The 19,224-nt window shown below is 44.7% G+C and overlaps 8 protein-coding genes across 9 annotated transcripts; 4 read left to right on the forward strand and 4 right to left on the reverse strand.

Moving 5' to 3' along the window:
* Positions 1 to 58: 58 nt before the first annotated feature.
* Positions 59 to 13,675, forward strand: RB195_001763 (uncharacterized protein; the record flags this gene model as incomplete). Of its 2 annotated transcripts, none has more annotated exons than XM_064198695.1 (5): positions 59 to 235; positions 1,351 to 1,444; positions 13,139 to 13,254; positions 13,350 to 13,462; positions 13,567 to 13,675. In XM_064198695.1, the coding sequence occupies 5 exons, from the start codon at positions 59 to 61 to the stop codon at positions 13,673 to 13,675; spliced, it is 609 nt and encodes a 202-aa protein (XP_064054576.1). The 2 variants fall into 2 exon arrangements, with proteins under 2 accessions (XP_064054576.1, XP_064054577.1); XM_064198696.1 differs by lacking the exons at positions 13,139 to 13,254; positions 13,350 to 13,462; positions 13,567 to 13,675 and adding exons at positions 1,514 to 1,582; positions 3,492 to 3,627; positions 3,681 to 3,792.
* On the reverse strand, positions 5,453 to 6,163 carry RB195_001764 (uncharacterized protein; the record flags this gene model as incomplete). The annotated part of the gene is made up of 2 exons (XM_064198697.1): positions 5,453 to 5,789; positions 5,838 to 6,163. The coding sequence occupies 2 exons, from the start codon at positions 6,161 to 6,163 to the stop codon at positions 5,453 to 5,455; spliced, it is 663 nt and encodes a 220-aa protein (XP_064054578.1).
* Positions 6,329 to 6,817, reverse strand: RB195_001765 (uncharacterized protein; the record flags this gene model as incomplete). Its single annotated transcript, XM_064198698.1, has 1 exon — positions 6,329 to 6,817. The coding sequence occupies one exon, from the start codon at positions 6,815 to 6,817 to the stop codon at positions 6,329 to 6,331; it is 489 nt and encodes a 162-aa protein (XP_064054579.1).
* Positions 13,571 to 15,139, forward strand: RB195_001766 (uncharacterized protein; the record flags this gene model as incomplete). Its single annotated transcript, XM_064198699.1, has 3 exons — positions 13,571 to 13,648; positions 14,050 to 14,141; positions 15,028 to 15,139. 3 exons carry the CDS (start codon positions 13,571 to 13,573, stop codon positions 15,137 to 15,139), a joined length of 282 nt encoding a protein of 93 aa, XP_064054580.1.
* Positions 15,140 to 16,014: 875 nt separating this feature from the next.
* On the reverse strand, positions 16,015 to 16,572 carry RB195_001767 (uncharacterized protein; the record flags this gene model as incomplete). Its single annotated transcript, XM_064198700.1, has 1 exon — positions 16,015 to 16,572. The coding sequence occupies one exon, from the start codon at positions 16,570 to 16,572 to the stop codon at positions 16,015 to 16,017; it is 558 nt and encodes a 185-aa protein (XP_064054581.1).
* A 273-nt stretch (positions 16,573 to 16,845) lies between these two features.
* RB195_001768 (uncharacterized protein) lies at positions 16,846 to 17,535 on the reverse strand (the record flags this gene model as incomplete). The annotated part of the gene is made up of 2 exons (XM_064198701.1): positions 16,846 to 17,248; positions 17,432 to 17,535. The coding sequence occupies 2 exons, from the start codon at positions 17,533 to 17,535 to the stop codon at positions 16,846 to 16,848; spliced, it is 507 nt and encodes a 168-aa protein (XP_064054582.1).
* A 762-nt stretch (positions 17,536 to 18,297) lies between these two features.
* Positions 18,298 to 18,660, forward strand: RB195_001769 (uncharacterized protein; the record flags this gene model as incomplete). The annotated part of the gene is made up of 1 exon (XM_064198702.1): positions 18,298 to 18,660. One exon carries the CDS (start codon positions 18,298 to 18,300, stop codon positions 18,658 to 18,660), a length of 363 nt encoding a protein of 120 aa, XP_064054583.1.
* A 56-nt stretch (positions 18,661 to 18,716) lies between these two features.
* Positions 18,717 to 19,214, forward strand: RB195_001770 (uncharacterized protein; the record flags this gene model as incomplete). Its single annotated transcript, XM_064198703.1, has 1 exon — positions 18,717 to 19,214. One exon carries the CDS (start codon positions 18,717 to 18,719, stop codon positions 19,212 to 19,214), a length of 498 nt encoding a protein of 165 aa, XP_064054584.1.
* Between the last annotated feature and the right edge of the window lie 10 nt (positions 19,215 to 19,224).

The following is a 19,224-nucleotide window of genomic DNA, read 5'->3' on the forward strand; positions in this document are numbered from 1 at the left end:
ATGTACTGCAGTACGAAAAATCTCTTCTTCCCTCCCATCAACTATTCTAATACGTAAAATGGATCCAGGAAGCTCCAGTTGTTTATTCCCTACGTCACCGCCACCGTACAATTCGATGACAGTCTCTTTCGATCAACTGAAGGAAGAAACTGACACCCACAACAATGACGGTGGTGTGCCACTCTGCCGAGTTTGCGAGCGTGGATACGATGGTTCGCAGCATTTCGGCGTAGAGGTGAGAACAGTTCCTAAGAAGTACCCATGTTCGACCGTCTTTGAATCTTGGCATGTTGAAACGTAGTTCTTAATTGGTTTTCTTGAGCTGTAGCCAAGATTGCTATTGATCTTCATTTATTAAACAACAGCTAACGTTTAGGCGTTATCGCCTTCGTCAGAGCCTGGAAAAAATAAAAGCCATCAGTGGTTTATCCCCTCAAGCGCCTCATCACCACAGAAATCATTCAAACGATAGGTAAACTCAAGCAGCAAGACATCAGCTAGTGCTACCCCATTTACTGGATCTAGTAATGGCTTCTGATTTTTTCCAGGCTCTGACGAAGGCGATAACGCCGAAACGTTAGCTGTTGTTTAGTGAAGGAAGATTAATACCAATCTTGGCTACAGCTCAAGAAAAAGAAAATAAAAGTTCTTCAGAAGTTCTATGGAGCCAAGTTGTTTGTGTTCGTTAAATCGGTATGAAAGCCTCGCTAAAGCTCACGAACTTTCTCTTTTGACATGCACTCTGACTGTCATCTTACCTGCTTCAGTCGAGCTCGCATCGTGGTAATTATTGCAAACGTTTACTACTAGAACCAATGCACCAATGTTTACCAATGCAAATAGCGTTTACAGTTTGTCATTTCAACAAGGAAAGCAATGCAGAAGGCTTTAGAAAATACTCGATTAGTAACACTGTTTTAGAGCTATAGGATGAGCCAGAACTGTTTGGTTGCAAAAGGGTAATACAATGACCGATTCTAAATCCGAATTCTATGCAGAACTTCTTACCACAATTTTGAATGGGTATTCAACGAAAAACTGCTTTACAAGTACCGCGTTACACTCCAGCAGCACAGTAACTGCAATCTTCTTTGGTGTCAACAACTGCGATGTGCAAACACTCAAATATTTAAGAAAAATTGAGTTTTATTAGCTTCTCAGTAAACGTAAACAGAAGTCCAGAAGGAATCTCAAATTGTTACCAAGCAGCTTTTCCTCTTAGACCTGATAACAATGGAACAAATCTAACACTCCAAAAGAAAAGAAAGCACATAAAAAGTACAAAACACAAAAACGCAACGGAGAAATGACGTAGGGGATCCAAGCAGTGTTAAAACCTTAACATTTTAGGTATGTCGAGCATGTGCAGCATTTTTTCGTCGTGCTATCGAGGGCCGAAAGAAGTTTGTTTGTCGCAAAGGAGGTGACAGCTGTCAGCTCAACGGTAGATGCTTTTTAGTTAGCATTGCTTATAATGCGCACTGGGTTCTCTTCTAAGAACTCCATCTTGCAGCACCTCGAAAAGTGACATGTCAGAAATGCCGGTTGACTCGATGCCTTGCGGTGGGGCTCCAACCTGATTGTAAGTATATGAAAATTCCACATGAATATGGCGATTTTCGGGAAGTCAACGACTGCTGCATGATCATAACGCATGAAAACAAGCTCATCTCACATCGTTCTATGCTAAAGACAAAACCGGAACGCGACTCGCGCTTCCTTTCGTTTAGTTCTCGGTGAAACACAATTGTTTCATCACTCCAGTAAGTTTCATCTCCTAGGAATCCTCTTAAGCGCATCTTAAAGGCATCACCCCATGACTCTGAGGTGGTGCAGATTTTAGGTGGAGTATTCGTATACGGGATAGGAGACTACGGAGAGGGAGGTGATTCCGTCCATTTCTTGCTAATTGCCCTAAAAAACGGCCCGGAAGATGCGGCACCGCACAAGACTGGCGCGCTCCAATCGAACCTCTTGTACAAAATAGTGCGCCAAAACGAATGAAGCCGTATCTTCCGGGCCGTTTTTTACGGCAATTAGGAAGAAATGGACGGAATCACCTCCTCTCCGTAGTGTGTATACGAATACTCCACCTGAAATCTGCACCACCTCAGATTCGTGGGGTGATTCCTTTAAGCGCTAATGAAGAACATGCTTGCGCACAATACTTTTTTTGGATTGATAATCCTTTCAAAAGTACTTTTTCGTAGTTTCCGCGAAGAGTCAGGACACTGACGATGCACACTTCCGTGCGCATCTTCTTCTGCTTGCTCATACCTCAACCCATTTCCTTTCCGCAATAAATCAGTTACTCTGGTTCCCCTTTTTAGTTCCAAATTTTTCCTTTCAATTGCGACAAACCCTTCAGGTCATTTCACAGACGAAAATTCTAAATTTCAACGATTGTACCGCTAATGTACACCGTGGGCCAAGTGTTCCTGTGCAGCGAAAAGGCTCCACAGTGAACAACTCAGAAAACATCAATTCCTGTTGTCTTTCATATCAGACGAAGTAATTGGAGCCACACCTGTTAATTTGGGAGCGGTTTCGGACCAAACGTGAACATAGCTATCACAAATCTCAGGAGACAGTTAATTCGGAACAAAGTGTACGAACATTTGTTTCAATACTGAGCTGCGTAATGTGTCCATTCGGCAAGAAAGGAGGAGTGAACACTAGTGTAGTATTTCAATATCACCCAACCACGTAGAGAGTAGTGCACAGGGAAAACCGTGCACTACACCTTTTGTTCGGATAAAAGAACATCTAAATGGAATAGAAAAACCGAGCGCAGCTATCTCTCAATTCCGTGCAGCTGCTACGGTTCTAAAGTGTGGATCGGAAAAGGTGGCTTACAGAACTGCCGAGCCGTTCTAGATGAGCGGTAAAAGTCTAGAAATGAATAGAAATGAAGTGCATACCCGTGACCATTTGGCAGCCTCTGTATCAAAAATTGCTGAGTTTTGATCTACCAGATCACATGTGGGTCACATCTTAATTAGTATCATTTACTTATTCATGGTCAACTAGCGAGCGTTTGTCCCTGTAATCGAAATCTTGTGGAGTTTTCAGAGGATTGTGTTTCGAAAAGTAGAATTCATGCTTTTCTGTCCATCTCCTCCTGCTTGAAGGCATCACCCCACGAATCTGAGGTGGTACGGATTTCAGATAGAGTATTCGTATACGGGATCGTTAATTACGGCGAGGGAGGCGATTCCGTCCATTTCTCCCTGTATCACTGGAAACGAACGACCCCGGAATGCTGTTTCTTATGACGGCTTCTATTGCTATGCGTAATGTTTGCGCTCCGTCCAATTTCGCCCCGTCTGCGATTTCTGAAAACCCATTCGGACGAATCGCAGGCGGGCTGCGGCGCAAGGGTGGCGCGCTGCAATTGAGGACGTTTAAAGAAACAGCGCTATACTGCTAACTAATTAACTCGACTTCAACGATAGATATGAAAGTCCATGTGAAAGCCTTGGTCTCTTCAGCGTTGATTTTGAGACCGGAGGTTGAGCGACTACCACAAAGTTTTACAATACATAATTACATCCCTCTAGTTTCTGCATCAATTGGAAAAGGTGAAGCTCTCATTCTCGAACAACGGATCGGATTGCCTGCAAATCGGTCTTCTTCAAACCAAACTTCACGTTTTCTCTCGAAGGCTCGGCTTATTACAGCATCGACCACAATATTGAACAAAAGCGAAAGAGTCAAGTATCCTTGCCTCACCTCGGATCTAAAGGAAGGCTCCACAGAGAGTTTGGAAATAATGTGCACGCAGCCGCTTGAATTCACGTACAAATCATCTATTAATTAAATAATTTGGCAGCATTCGTTCGGAAGTCATTGTGCACCACAGAGTTGTCCGATGCCCGGTATCTAGAGAAGCTCGAATCCAAAAATTAAAGGCAGCATACCACGAATCTGAGGTGGTGCGGATTTCAGGTGGAGTATTTGTACACGGGAAAGTAGATTATGGAGAGGGATGTGGTTCCGTCCATTTTTTCCTAATTGTCGTGAAAAACGGCCTGGAAGATGCGCGCGCACAAGGCTGGCGCGCTCCAGTCGAACTCCTTGTGGAAAACAGCGCGCCTCGAAGCCGTATCTTCGGGGCTGTTTTCTACGGCAATTAGGAGAATTTGGACGGGACCACCCTTCTCTCAATAGTCTATGATCCCGTATACGAATACTTCACCGGATCCTCCAGATTCTTGGGTGATGTCTTTGAGAGAACATTTGTTTTTCGCATATTATCCGATTTTCCATAATTTGTCTCATGTGTAAAATCCGGTACATTCTCTTCCTGCGCTACACATGCTGATTCTTCACGTAAGCCCCATCATGTGAACGAAAATGTTAGCGGTGATTGACAGTAGACTTATTCCTTTGTGATCAAATCTCCTTCTGAATTGATTGATTCTCCACATACTGTCCTCTTGCCCTTCCTTTCTTGCAACGAAGTTATGCCTATTGAAATAAGAACACACCAATTTTCAAAGCGATCTTCACATTCCAAATGTTTTGTGTAAACTAAACTTTATCGAGACTGACATGCATAGTTTGTTTGTTCGTATCCTGGCCCGTTTTCACATACTCGTCACTACTAGGTGCTCTCCTTTTCTCTACCAGCAAAGATATTTACTGATTACTTCAGCGGATATTTGTAAGAAACAACAAGAACGAGCTCGAACTGCAACTTGAGCTGTGTGTGTTCAGGAATCAGGAATTGGTTTTCGTACACAAAGGTGGGGGTGGGGGTAAGATAGGTGAAGAGTGTTACTTCGCGGAGCCTCCGAAAATGAAGGGTCACAGCCTGGCTCTGATTAGCGCATCTATGCCCATGAGGTGGTTTTTTTGTCGCTTTGTTATTAGTTGTCGTGACGTCCTTTACGGAGTGTGGACAAGAGTGGAAGTGTTTCTGAGAATTTTCTTAGAGCCCTCAAACTCCCCGGATTCGGAGTGGGCATAGTATGGCAATGTAGCATTTGCTCCTTGGGTTATTCTTTCACATACTCCCGTGGTGTGTGGTCTAAATTTAATCCACCCTATTGGGTCTTTGGATACTTTTCCCACTTTTGAGAAAAAAGGGCATTCTTCATTTTATTAATAAAAAAACAAGGATCGGAATCGATAATTATCATCATTGTAAGCAACATGAAACCACTTTATGTGCAAAGTCTCAATACTCTTCTTCCTAAAGGAGAGGGGCTGCGACGATAACAATGATAGTTTAATAGAAATGGAACAGAAAGAAATAGATTAGGATAGAATTGAATACGGTGAGAGTAGAAGTCCGTTTCGCCTCTACCCTTAGGCGGTATGAGAGGAGTAGAAATATATCGAGTAAGTGGAAGATTGTTTTGTTTTAGATGTTTTAGATGGCCCGTCTTCACTGGACGTGCGGGCCCCAGCAACTGTTCCACGCGTTTCGTTCCCTCGCCATTGTCATCTAAGATGTTCTCAAGCTTCGTGACCGACGTTGACGAGGTCCTTGAGCCTTATCCAGCTGAGCTCTCAGCTGGTCCATCCGTGTAGCGAACACGTCACCCCATCTCGTTGGCGGTCTCCCTCGGGGGCACTTAGCGTCCCTTGGGATCCACTCTAGCGTTCTTTTAGTCCATCTATCGTCGATTCTTCTCATGATGTGACCGGCCCATCTATGTTTTGCTTTCCATACATATTCCGCTGGGTCGCGAAGACGGGACATTCCTCTTGAGTCAGAGCTGCGAAGACCGGCTAGGTGTTGTGTGCGTCGGTTAAACTTCAGAAGACATCTCTCAAGGGCTCTGTGGGTAGTAATTAGCTTCCTAGACGTGATAGCGGTGTCTGCCTACGTCCCCGCTGCGTAACAGAGCGCTGGAAGAACTGTCGAGTCGAACAGATGGGCACGAAGATCTTGGTCCGTCAGTTGGTCCGTAGCTTCCCTGACGGCTGCGAATGCTGCGCATGCTGCTCTCATGCTTCTATTCAGTTCTACTTTCAAGTCGTTTTCCATGTTCATAGAACGCCCGAGGTATACGTATGACAAAGTTTCCACGATTTGGGAGCCTTCAAATTGTACTCCTCCGTCCTCGCAGTAGGCGTTGTTGATGAACTGTGTCTTTTTTCTGTTTATTCGCAGTCCTATTCTCTTCCCTGTTTCGTTAAATTCGTTGAGCATCGTTTCTGCTTCATTGGTACTGCTCGAAAAGAGAACGATGTCGTCCGCGAAACGAAGGTTCGAGAGAAATCTTCTATAAACACGTATGCCCCTTTCTTCCCAGGATAATGATTTCACTATCCATTGCAATGCAGCGGTGAACAGCTTCGGCGATATAGTATCGCCTTATCGTAATCCCTTTCCAATGGTTATCGTGAGAGGGCGGTGGAAGAGCTGCATCCTAGTCGTGCATCGATCGTAGCAATTGGCTAATGTCCTCACATACGACGCGTCCACACCTTGATCGACTAGCACTGATAGTATTGCATTCATTTCTACGCTGTCAAAAGCGAAAGCTTTCTCATAGTCGACGAAGGTTAGAACAAGAGGCAGGCCGTATTCCCGGGAAACCTCTATCACCTTCGACACGGTCTGGATGTGGTCCAAGCAGCTGAACCCTTGGACGAATCCAGCTTGTTCTTGAGGCTGGACTTCATCCAGCGCCCTAGACATGCGCGTGAGGATGATCTTGGTGAATATTTTGTATAACACGTTCAGCAAGCATATCGGACAGTAGTTGCGAAGGTTCTCTCGGTCACCCTTCTTATAGATAAGAATGGTTTGCGAGGTCTTCCACTGGTCTGGGATTCTTTCTTTCTGAAAGTAGGATGTCATGTGATTACATGTCTAAGATTACATGAAGCGGAAGGCCACTACCCCGTAGAAAATCTGCTGATATAAAATTTGGTCCGGGGGCTGTGCCAGGTTTCATGCTCTTGATAGCGACTGGTACTTCCGAAGGGAGAATCCGTGGTGGAGCTTCTCCAGTGGGCATGATCGAGATTGACGCAGGAGTTGATGAACGGAAAACGTTCGAGTAGAACCTCTCCGTAATGATTTCTCACGACGAGAAGAGGTGCGAGTCCCGTCTTCGCTCAGCAAGGCTGCTAGCGGAATATTATATTCGCAGAGATCCCTGCAGCACTTCGTTAGACTCGTTCTTCTTTGTGCTGTTTCCATAATCTTCTTATGCCTGTATTTCAAAAGATCCTCCTGCAACGCTTTTCTGCAGCTAGCGTTTGCTAATAACCGCTCAATGTACTTCCTACAGTTCCTTGGTGATCTTCGAGATTCGATCCAAGTTTGTCAGGCTTAGAGGTACGCTCAGCAAAGGCTCTTAATTCTCAGAGCAGCATCACGTTTGGTCCTCCTCGATGTGCCAGTCACCTTGGGACAAGGAGTCCTCGAGTACGCAATCGTCGCAGATGACTTCTTTTCTCCTTCGTTGCCGATAGATGTTCTTTTCCATCGTGTGGCTAAGTCGTATTTTCGCACGAAGGAGACGGTGATTAGAACCGCTACAAAAGGATGGTAGAGACCACTTCCGGTTGGTGAGTATGTGGTCGATCTCCGTACGAGTCGCGCCATTGGGCGATTCCCATGTCCGATGATCTTTTTTCATGAAAAGAGAGTTCCCATAAAAGAGGCGAGCGGCGGACAACAGCCCGGCGAGACGATTGACATTTTCATTCCGGTCCCTTAGTCCAAATCTTCAGATCCTGTATTCCTCTTCTGTAGTCTTTCCTAGTTTTGCGTTGAAGTCTTCGACAACGAATTTATAGGACTTTTCGCTGCGGATTACTTCCTCCCAGTTGATGATACTGATAGGTTCTGACTTTTTTGGCACAGAGGGCGGAGGCGAAAAATGACCAGACGAGGTGACAGGATCTCGTGAGAATCGACAAGATGGACGACAGATGGGTGCACAACAAAACCAACACCGCCTACATTTCGCGACAGAACTTTCTCTCCACGGATGACAAGTGTACCATCATACATCTGTTCTCGCGTTGTAAGCACACAGTCTGAGACACACTCCAGGTGAGTCGTGCGTGTGTCGCCTTGGTCCAGAATCAATGACGTCCTGAGCAACCTGAGATTTGATCCTCTCACTGGTTGCCATACCGTCCGACGTCTGAGATGGCAAGGCCCAGTGTGCAGGGTACTGAAGTAGTGAATATGCTGGAGTGGCAAAAGGACTTTTCCCCAAACTAATCAGCCCTGCCACGGCGAGCTTAGCTTTCACCACAAGTCGTCGCCCAACATATATGGATCAGGGACACCTTGCGACATTTTGCCAAGACGGTGGTGAATCTTAGCAGTGATTTACTCTTAGCTAGGCTTCAGATTCCGAGAAGTCGGAGTGTCGGATGTGTCGAACTCCTTCTCAGCTTGGGAGACCCTGCCAGAGGACGAACCTTCGCTGTGCATCGCAGTTCGAGGCCCAGTGTCACCTCCACGCCACTATGAGGCGGTAAATCGTTAAAGATTAGTAATACTAATTCACTCCCGAGGCTCCTCAGTGAGGAGGAGTGAATATAATGGGGAATAAAAAATGTTGTTGAGTACGTTTTTGAGGTCGTCGAAGTATTTGAAAATTTGTTTGCACAGATGCTGTTTCAGGGTCCGAAACAGGTGATATTTAGATGTGGCAAGGTGCGAACCCTCAGAAATTACCTCATCACCTTTACTGCATGAAGTCAGTGCGAGTTGGAGACGTTAGGGCATTTTTCGCCCACTGCATCACCTTCTGGTTTTGCTTGATGTAAAGATTGACGTTGGTTGTCTGCTTATCCTCCAACAACTCCAAGAAAGGAGCAATTTTGCGTATCTCGGAATGGAATAAAAATCAAAAGTGGGAGAAAAGATTTGTAATGATTCAATAACTCCTTTCGAAAGAAGAAAAAGAGGAAAGAACAGGATTGAAGATATGTTATGTGATTAGTAAGATCACATTCTTTTGAATGTGTTATTGATTAGTTAGAGTAGTTCTCGCATTGTTGAGAAAATATCACAAGATTTTCGTCAGTATTGTGTCCGTTTCATTTCCAGGAGATTAGAGGGCTTTGTCACATGCATTTCTAATCAAACCCACAAAGATACCTACCAAGCTACCATATTTGAGTCGCCACAACGAAGAACCGTTACGATAATTACTAAGAAAGCCACAAAAAAACCACCTCATAGGCATAGATGCACTAGTGAGAGCTCTGGCCCCTCATTTTCGGAGGCTCGGCGAAGTGACACTCTTCACCCGTCTTACTTCCGTCCTCTACGCTTGTCATTGCCAAGTGCGTGAAAGCCAAACTTCACGGATTTCTGATGTCTAACCTGAAAAATCAAGAATACAGTGTAGGAAGACAGTAACAGTGTTAAAGAGAGACACACACAGTTCAAGTTTCAGTTCGAGCTCGTTCTTGCTGTTTCTTACAAACGTCCGCTGAAGTAATCAGTAAATATCTTTATTGGTAGAGAAAAGGAGAGCACCTAATAGTGACGAGTATGCGAAAACGGACCAGGATGCGGCCAAACAAAGAATGCACATCAGTCTCCACAAAATATTTTGCTGGGCACTTCAGATGTGAAATTGGGCTTGAAAAGTGTAGACAGCAGAGCAGTGTTTGGGTACTGGGATCCATGGATCTACTCTATATTCAAGTGTTTTGCTCACATAAATAGGGAGTGTGTTTAATTCAACGTTTTATGACCAGGAAAGTATTCTCCTCTATGCTTGAAAAATTGCTCTATAAATATTCAAAATTGGAGTATCTTCTGTCTATGTTTTGTAACAGTGTGCCGGCAAGATTTTTAGATGGTCTCTTTTATTTGTCTGTGCTTTTTTGAAAGAATGAAATCAGAGCAAAGAATGAAAGTAACCGTCAACAAGCTGCACCACCATTTCCGCGCTGCTTCTATATAGAACCCGCACCAGCTCGCGAAACAGACACAAAATTTAGGATTCTATCATCTGGGGTGCTGTCCACTTATAACCATCATAGACGATTCATTCTTAGCAATCTCACGCGTGAGCAATGGCAGGTTTTCAGGGAAATCTGCGAAATGACTGCCAGTGGGAACATGCGCCTTTCAGTAAGCGATAAAGGTGGAGAGTTCGCAGTCATGTCACAGGCTCTTGATCGGGAAATAACAAATCTTCACTTGCAATATGAAACGATCTATCGCTGCGTAACAGAGAAAAAATTCCTTGTGCAGTGCAAACGCTTGAATCACGTATGGATGTCTATAGGTAAATCTGCTGGTCTTGACGAACGATTTGTAAGCCGCCTCAAGTTTGACAAACCGACCTGTCTTGTGTTCCATAGCCTCATCATAAGCTGAAACCCAATGTGATGAACTCAACATCAGCGGCAACATTCAAAATCTGATCAATAATAAGTTGTGTGGGAGGGGAGGACGAACGGATCGAATTTCGTGGTTCCTTAATAAAATTGTAAGTTAAATTTTGCCTAAAATACCAATCTTATTTGTAGAACACGCACCATTTCCTTGAACGATTACGCAGTGTGAGAGTTGAGGGCAACTGCGTAATAGAGTCCTTTGATGTGACCTAACATTACACAAATGTAAAAAACACTGAGACGCTGCAAGCTCTCTTTGAGATAACAGATTTACATGGTAGCAACTTGGAAACATATGGCCTTAGTAAAACGCGCATAATTACACTTATCAAGAAATGCCTGAGTTGTAGTATCTTCAGGTGGTCAGGAAATTATTTCGCACAACTGAGTGGGCTAGCAATGGGTCAACGATTAGCACAAGTACTTGCGATCTGCATCATGACCAGAGTCGAAGAACCAGTGCTTTTTGCGTAGCCCAATAATGTTTTGCAGATATATGTTGGTGACTGTTGCACCAAACAGCAACACAGTCCGAAATGAACGAGAGAAACCCCAAAGGAAGGTTGACTTCCCTACCACAACACACAAATAAAATTCAAAAGGAATTTTTAGATTAGAGTGGTATTGCAAAAGAGTTGCAGGAACATCTTGTTGCACGTCAAATCTGCACACCCGACAGCAGTGAAACGCGCAGTAATGTGTTCAAAACCGCTAGTGAAGTGTGCACTGGTAACCAAGAACGACACGAATCATGAGCACTGGCCTTGAAAATCGCTTATGCTAATAACCATACGGTACGTCCGCATTACCGAAGAAAACGCACTGTAAATAGCAATATTCGGCTCGAAAAGAAAATTTCTCTTCGTCTTCCTTTTATCTCTGACAGTATCGCTGTGGCTGTTCAACGCAGCATTGTTCAAGCACAATTACAAGATGGCGTGATCTTGGTAAATATCCTAAATCCAAACATCTAAAGTCGGGTGGTTAGAAACAGATTATATGATAGATACTGCATCTGTGAAAGATGTGTTATTTGTCCTTACGGAAAAAACAGGCAACTGCGCACAGGTTAAAGTAATATATGACGCAGAGTGTTTGATGTGCAATGCAACTTACATGGGAGACCGGTAGAAATGTTGGTGTGAGGATTAATGAACATATGGCAGGAAAACGAAGAAAAGGTTTGATAACACTACTAGGAAGACGTAAACAACGGGAACGATTATGATGTGAAATGCATTATACTGGCTTAAGAAACAGAAATATCGGCAACGGAGATGTTGGAGGCGTCTCGGATTCTTGAAAGAAACCCTACAATGAGTAATAGGGATGAATGCTTGGTGGTCGATAACGAATGAGTTGTTGCCACTTGCACTCCTCTGTGACCTATAACCTATAACTGCCTGATATTGTGTGTGTAGATCAAATCATCTGTGTAGTGGTGGTGATCTACACGCAACAATACTCATTTGCTGGTACACTGAGTGAAAAATGCGTGCTACCAGGCGCACCATATCCGGTGGAACAATAGGTAAAACTAATTTTGATGTAGATAGGTTCTGTTTCCACTACCTTATCGAAACACTGACCCAGCGTAGTGTGGCACTTGACGGGATAAATCTACTTTATTTAGGCCTCTAAAGACGGTGAAAAAACCGAAACGTATGGCAAATAAAAAGTTCCATCTAAAAACCTCGCATGCACACTATTACAAAACATAGAATATGCCGAGGTTTCAAAACAAGAGAACGTTTGAACTGAAGTATTTTCTATTCGCAGATCACAGCGTCGTCACAGGAAAGGAAGGCAAAAGGACAGCATGTGGAGATGCAAAAGGAGATTTACTTCAAGACTTTAGCAAAGCCGTTTTTATTCCACAGCGTTTAAAGGAAACGAAATGGGCTCGAAAGAGGACTCTGAAAACGTCGAAGTTGAAGTTTTCTTGTACTTTTTCTTTTTCTATTCGAAACCGAAGGGTTGTTGTCGTATGTGCTGAGATGACGTACTGTCAGAAAATAAATAGGATGCTACAAAACCCCTTTTTCCTCACTTGGAAGGAGGAGACAGAGCGCGAACAGCATTGGTTTCTCCTACCAGAACATCATGATGAGAGGATAGAGGCCTTTCATGTTGCGATCTTTTCCCACTTTTGTGGCACGTTGCACATTTTCAGAGGCGGAAAAGGTTGTTTTTGTGCAGCATGAGCGAATTTAAAGCGTCCACGTATCCTTTAAGCGGGTATAGCGCTCTTCGCAAGAGGTTTAGCTGGGACACTCTAGAAAGATTCGGCTCTACCCTATCGTACCTATGCTCGTGTCTACAGCTGCTCCGCTGGTACGTTTTCCATTCCAGCAAGTGTCAGCTTCAAGAATAGCGCGTAAACAGGATTCCAAAAGAATCTGTTCTGAGCATGCCTTTGATACATGAGAACGTGCGAGAAGGAAGCATTACATACCAATTAAAACGGCACCGAATTCAGTAACCAGAGACAACACATTCAAGTAATCAGTCTATCGCGTTTCCCCTGCCAGACTTACAAACTGCTTTTCAAACTTTATCAGCTACTGAAAAGAACACCTACGAAAATGTTACCCCTCTGCCTTTAAGTGTTCCTACATAAATTCCACCCTTTGACACTTTCCGTGGAACCAGCCGTCTTTTCATGCCACTGAACAAAGTGCGGCTGCAGAAACAATGTGACTTCATGGATTTAGAGCAGCCATGTGCGGATCTACTGTGATTAACCACAGATCTATGGGTTCCGTAACTAGTGCATTTTTAATTTCACTCGTTTAAGTAGTGCAATGCAAGCGACCAGCCATTCGCGAAAATCTTTCAAGCTACTCCCCAGACGTCCCATCGACTTCGGGGGAGATAATGCCGTTTCGGGCCAATCTGGACATTTCCGGCGACGTAAGTTTTGCAAATACAAGGGATGAGTACAGTTGAAACTCGGTTATTCTGTTTCGGATCAAAACTTCAACTTATAAAACGAGCGGAGTATTCAGGGTAGCTCGTCGTTTCATGGTACAATCTTCCGTCCGATACCGACAGTAAATCCTGTCTATTCTACTGCAAGTTCTAAGCCGAACCTCATCTATAGAGTGCTCCAGAACTATCGGTATGAACTAACAACAGGTCGAATGTTGAATTCACTCGAAATACAACAAATCCAATCGTAAAGCCTCCTCAATACAGAAGCAGAATTATGTGATATTTTTACAGAAAAATGTACGACGAAAGATGGGTAATGGAGTTAGAAATACCTGGAGGAGAAGATGCACCTACCTACAATGCTGCTGGAAAGGTGTTGAGTTCTTCTGATATTCAATGAATGCGGAATTACTGGTGTGAAATCATCACATTTGAACGGCTAATATGCATTACGCTGGTGATTAACCGCAAAGAAATCTAATCTTGTTGTTTCAGGTTCTCTCACTAGTTTCTCTCACTCGATTGTCAACAATAATGCGCAAGCAGATGCATTATATATCTAGATTCATTCAAGAGACATTTGACGATTTCAGTACTTTCAGTACAAACGAGCAGGTGTATATTTCAGCCTACCAATTCGTCCAATTCTAACATTGCTTCATAAATTTCGAGTAGGAAACATTTCGCCGTCGTTTAATAAGAATCATATAAAAGCTAACAATAATTTCATACAAGAAAAACGACACATCCAGACTACAATTCCAACTATTTCAGCATATGATCACGCATCTGTTCATGACGTGTCTGTGGGAACTGGAAGGCTCGTACTGGACCTACCGAAATCTTCCCGCTCAACAGATTGAGAAGTATGTGTAGGTGTAAACAGGAAGGCGATGACGCACATAGACACGTACGCATATACACACATGAAGTCTTCGTCGGTCTTGTTGTGTGGACATGACGGGTTGAAGAAGGGAGTGATGGTAAGGGTGAAGAGGTAGTCGTTTGATGCGTTGCTGCTCATCTGCGTAGGTAACCAGAGTTGATAATTGCTGCGCATGTCTTCTGACAGCTCAGCTACCTCCTACAGCTTCGTCGCTCCTCTTGTACATTGCTCAGGATGATGCCATACTATTCTGATTTCACATCTCGTACAACAAAGATGTCAATACAAACTTTGTATGTAAGTTAGAGATGTAAGGACATGTGGAAAGTGATTAGGAATTTTGACTGTGTGTGAGGCCCACCACACGTCACCGTCAAATGTTTGCTTTTTCAGTTAAAAGACGAGGAGAAAATCCAACGATAATTTTATAAAGTTGCTTATTGAAGTCATTCATTAGTTGGTGTTTTCGCCACCTATTCTGTCATTTGACTTTGTCATTTCGTTCACACTGACGTCTAACTCTTAACAACGCCCCAAGATTACCTTATCGGCAAGCACGGTACCCGAAGGCGTAGCTCGCAGGTATAGAGAGCCCCGTTCGCTATCGATAGACTCTGCTATGTTAGGAACAGAAGGACTTGGTAGTCGGAAAAGGGAAAGAAAGTGTAACATGAAGTTCTATAACTCCAGAAAAGAAACTGTTGAAAAACCGCACCAATCGAAAAAGTAATTCTTCGTCGCGGTCGGGCTACCTTTCCGAAAGCGACTTATCGGTTACTATCGTGAAAAAAGGGCATTTTTGCCGCCTTCTGCGGGCAAACTTTGCTTTCAACCCTCCCCGAATCAGAGTTACCTGGTTTTTTTAGTCACGCGAAAGCGGCACGTAAAGTGTCACGTTCGACAAGACTTCCAGTCGCTCCAACTCCGCCGACTTCAAAGACCCAGCTGGTCACGTCGACACAATACGATTCTTACTAAATACAATACAATTGCACGACTAAATAAACAAAGAACCAACCCAGTTAAAAAGACCTGACTCGGGGTACAATTGGCTGCACTTGCGTTGAGGCTGTTGCTACTACCACTTGGGCAGTGGAGCCGAGCGCGGGTCCCGCCGCGCCACTTCGAACACAGCGCTTAAACAATTGCAGCATAAGTCACGTCGTTTTGATCTGACTGTGTCTGTCAGACCCTCTCTTCAACCACAAGCAGTTATGTTTTGGTTTGAACAGTGTTACGTGATTGAAACGAAAGGAACCACTGTTCGAGTGCCTGCCGCAATCACCACTGAAATGCTCCAACTAGGCGGTTCCAATCGTTTCCCTGACAAAACTAAACTGCAAAGCAAATCCTGGTAGGCTGTTGTCAAAATTATTGCGTGTTCGTACTCACCAACATATGTGAAATTATTGTATAACACTGTTGGCTGTCTGAAGTGGAAGCAAAGCGGTGGAGATGGACCTTTGTACAGTGGGGCGAAAAATTGTGTCGTCATGACGTGATGCGGCCTCGATGATCTGAATAATTTCCGTCAAGCACGACAACCTACGCGAAGCTCTCCTTATCTCTCCATGGTTTTCAGCTCTTTTTTCATATAGCATCCTTTCTCATTAGTTTGACTACTCGTTTTGCTGCTGGGGCAAATCCATGATTTTACTTCCTAGGAATTGGAAATCTTTTTACTAACCGTGGCTGATTAGCGTTTTTCATAATTGTATTCGCAACAAAATCCTAAAATCCAACTAGACGTTTATAATCAAGCACAACTGCTCGGAAAAGTGGGACAGGAGTCCATTTGTCCAAAGTGTTTGAAGAATTACCTTGTTAGCAAAGGAAGCAAAAGGATATCAATCTTATAGGAACGCGAAAGTGACAGAAATCCAATCCCTGAGGAGTGAAACCTTAAAGATGTCCCGAAAGTGAAACAAACTACTTCTCAAATTTCGTGAGTGACGTTGACGAGGTCCTTGAGCCGTATCCACCTGAGCCCTCAGCTGGTCCATCAGTGTAGCGGATACGTCACCCCATCTCGTTGGCGGTCTCCCTCGAAAGTGTTCAGCATCTCTTGGGACCCACTCTGGCGTTCTTTTAGTCCATCTATCGTCGATTCTTCTCATGATGTGACCGACCCATCTATGTTTTGCTTTGGATACATGTTTCGCTGGATCGCGAAGAAGAGAGATTCCTCTTAAGTCGGAGCTGCGAAGACCGGCTAGGTGTTGTGTGCGCCGGTCAAACTTCAGAAGACATCTCTCAAGGGCTCTGTGGGTAGTAATTAGCTTCTTAGACGTGATAGCGGTGTCTGCCCACGTCCCCGCTGCGTAACAGAGCGTTGGAAGAACCGTCAATTCGAACAGATGAGCAGATCTTGGTCCGTCAGTTGGTCCATAGCTTCCCTGACGGCTGCGCATGCTGCTCTCATTCTTCTATTCAGTTCTTCCCTCAAGTCGTTTTCCATGTTCATAGAACGTCCGAGGTATGACGAAGTTTTCACGATTCGGGAGCCTCTGTGTGAACTGTGTCTTCTTCTGTTTATTAGCAGTCCTATTCTCCTTCCTGCTTCGTTCAATTCGTTGAGCATCGTTTCTGCTTCATTGATACTGCATGATACCTCATTGATAGACACCACCTCCGGTTGGTGAGTATGTGATCGATCTAGGCACGAATCACGCCTTGGGCGATTCCTATGTCCACCGACGATGGCCTTTCTTCATGAAAAGAAAGTTCCCATGAAAGAGGCGAGCGGCGGACAAAAGCCCGGCGATACGATTGCCATTTTCATTCCGATCCCCTAGTCCAAATCTTCCGATCCTGTATTCCTCTTCTGTAGCCTTTCCTAGTTTTGCGTTGAAGTCTCCGACAACGAATTTGTAGAAGGACTTCTCGTTGCGGATTACTTCCTCCAGCTCCTCGTAAAATGCGTCCAATTCGGATTCGTCAGCTGCTGGTGTTGGTGAGTAGCAGTTGATAATATTGATGGGTTTTTGGCGCAGAGGGCGGAGGCGAAGAATGGCCAGACGAGGTGACAGGATCTCGTGAGAATCGACAAGATGGACGACAGATGGTACGCAACAAAACCAACACCGCCTACAATTCGCGACGGAACCTTCTCTCCACGAGTGACGGATGTACCGTCATTTATCTGTTGTACGTCGCTCCTTCTGCACTTAGTCTCCTGCAGAGCAATAACGTGAAATATGATACACTCTGCATCTCCGAGAAGGGCATGCAGGTCAGCATCTGTGGACACTGTTTTCGCGTTGTGAGTACACGGTCTGAGACAGTCTCCATGGCGAATCGTGCGTGTGCCGCCTTGGTCCAGAATCAATGACGTCCTGAACAACCTGAGATTTGATCCTCTCACTGGTCGCCATACCGTCCGACGTCTGAGATGGCAGGGCTCAGTGTGCAGGGTACTGAGGTAGTGAATATGCTGGAGTGGCGAAAGGACTTTTCCCCAAACTAATCAGCTCTGCCACGGCGAGCTTAGCTTTCACGACAAGTCGTCGCCCAACCTATATGGATCAGGAAACCACCTTGCGATATTTTGCCAAGACGGTGGTGAATCTTAGCAGTGGTTTACTATTAACTAGGCTTCCGATTTTCGAGAAGTCGGAATGTCGGATGTGTCGAACTCTTTCTCAGCTTGGGAGAACCTGCCGGAGGACGAACCTCCGCTGTGCATCGCAGTTTGACGCCAAGAGTCACCTCCACGCCAATATGAGGCGGTAAACCGTTGTGGAGGAAACTACAAAACTAATGAAAAATTATCTCACAGGACCATGAACATTATCCCTGTTGTACACCAGTTCTCTAAAAAGCCCTTTTTTCGACGCTCTAACTTACTTTTTTTTCTCTTAGTAACTTTAGACTACATGTTGTAGATGTAGAATAAGTAGTGTAAGTGTGACCACTCCTGCAGATTGCAGATGCAAACCGAGATTAAAAGAGGGTGTCCGTCCTAGCCGGATTTAATCTCGCTATCACTTAGCATCAGTAAAAAGAGAAGAAGAAACGACGGTGTTCTCAACTTTTCTATGTAATTCTTCCCATTATTTAATAATATTGCTTGAACCGCGGATCTCCCTCACTAGAGGGATCACAGCCGGTTGGTCGCGAGGCTACGTGGCGCGTCCATGGGTGGCCGGTGGGGGTTAATCGCGGAACAAAAGCGACCTTGTGCTTGCCCAGATACGCAGGTGGATTCAGGGGATGGACTCCCTGTTTCTGCTGAGCCAGGAGTGACTCATGACATCCTTGTACCCCGCACGTTGGTCCGGCCAAAAGCCTGCAATCAAGTGACTGGGAGGTGCAAGGGAGGCGGTTTGGAGTCGCCTCCAACAAATAAGCTCCACATGTCCACTCCGGGAGAACGGAAGTTCTCCCAAAAACTAATGGGACTAGAGGCTCGCAACCAGCCCATGGGTTTTATAATTTTTATGCAAAACACAGTAATAGAAAAGAGTCTCCTGATTCCGGAGGAAAGCCTAGTACGGTAGCGCCAGGTAGGACGGGGTTGCAGGAGTCATGTAGGCTACTGAAACGGAAAACGACTATGATGGCGATCTGTACTTATAACGCACGTACGCTTTCATCTGAAGCGGCCATCGAAGATCTGATGATGCAAGCCAAGAAGATCAAGTACGACGTCATCGGACTGACCGAGACGAGACGACGTCACCCTCTCAACGCCGTATATGAAACTGGGGAAGAACTGTTCTTAGGAACATGCGACAGTAGAGAAGTTGGTGGAGTTGGCGTCCTCGTCAACACGAGTATGGCAAAGAACATCTACTCTTTCGAACAACTTACGACCCGAATCGGACGTCTGTGGATGAGAAGATGTGGTTCAACACCAGCTTTGACTATCTTCATCGCTTACGCTCCAACATCAAGCTACGATGAAGAAGAAGTCGAAGCTTTCTATATGGACCTGGAGAAGTTCTACCGAGAAGATCATGGCTTCTACAAGGTCATAATTGGCGACTTCAACGCCAGAGTTAGCCCAAGAAGAACGCCGGAAGAACTTCACATCGGGACCCACGGCCTATGATGGAATGACC

The sequence above is a fragment of the Necator americanus genome, chromosome IV, assembly GCF_031761385.1.
Source record: "Necator americanus strain Aroian chromosome IV, whole genome shotgun sequence".
Taxonomy (NCBI): Eukaryota; Metazoa; Nematoda; class Chromadorea; order Rhabditida; family Ancylostomatidae; genus Necator; species Necator americanus.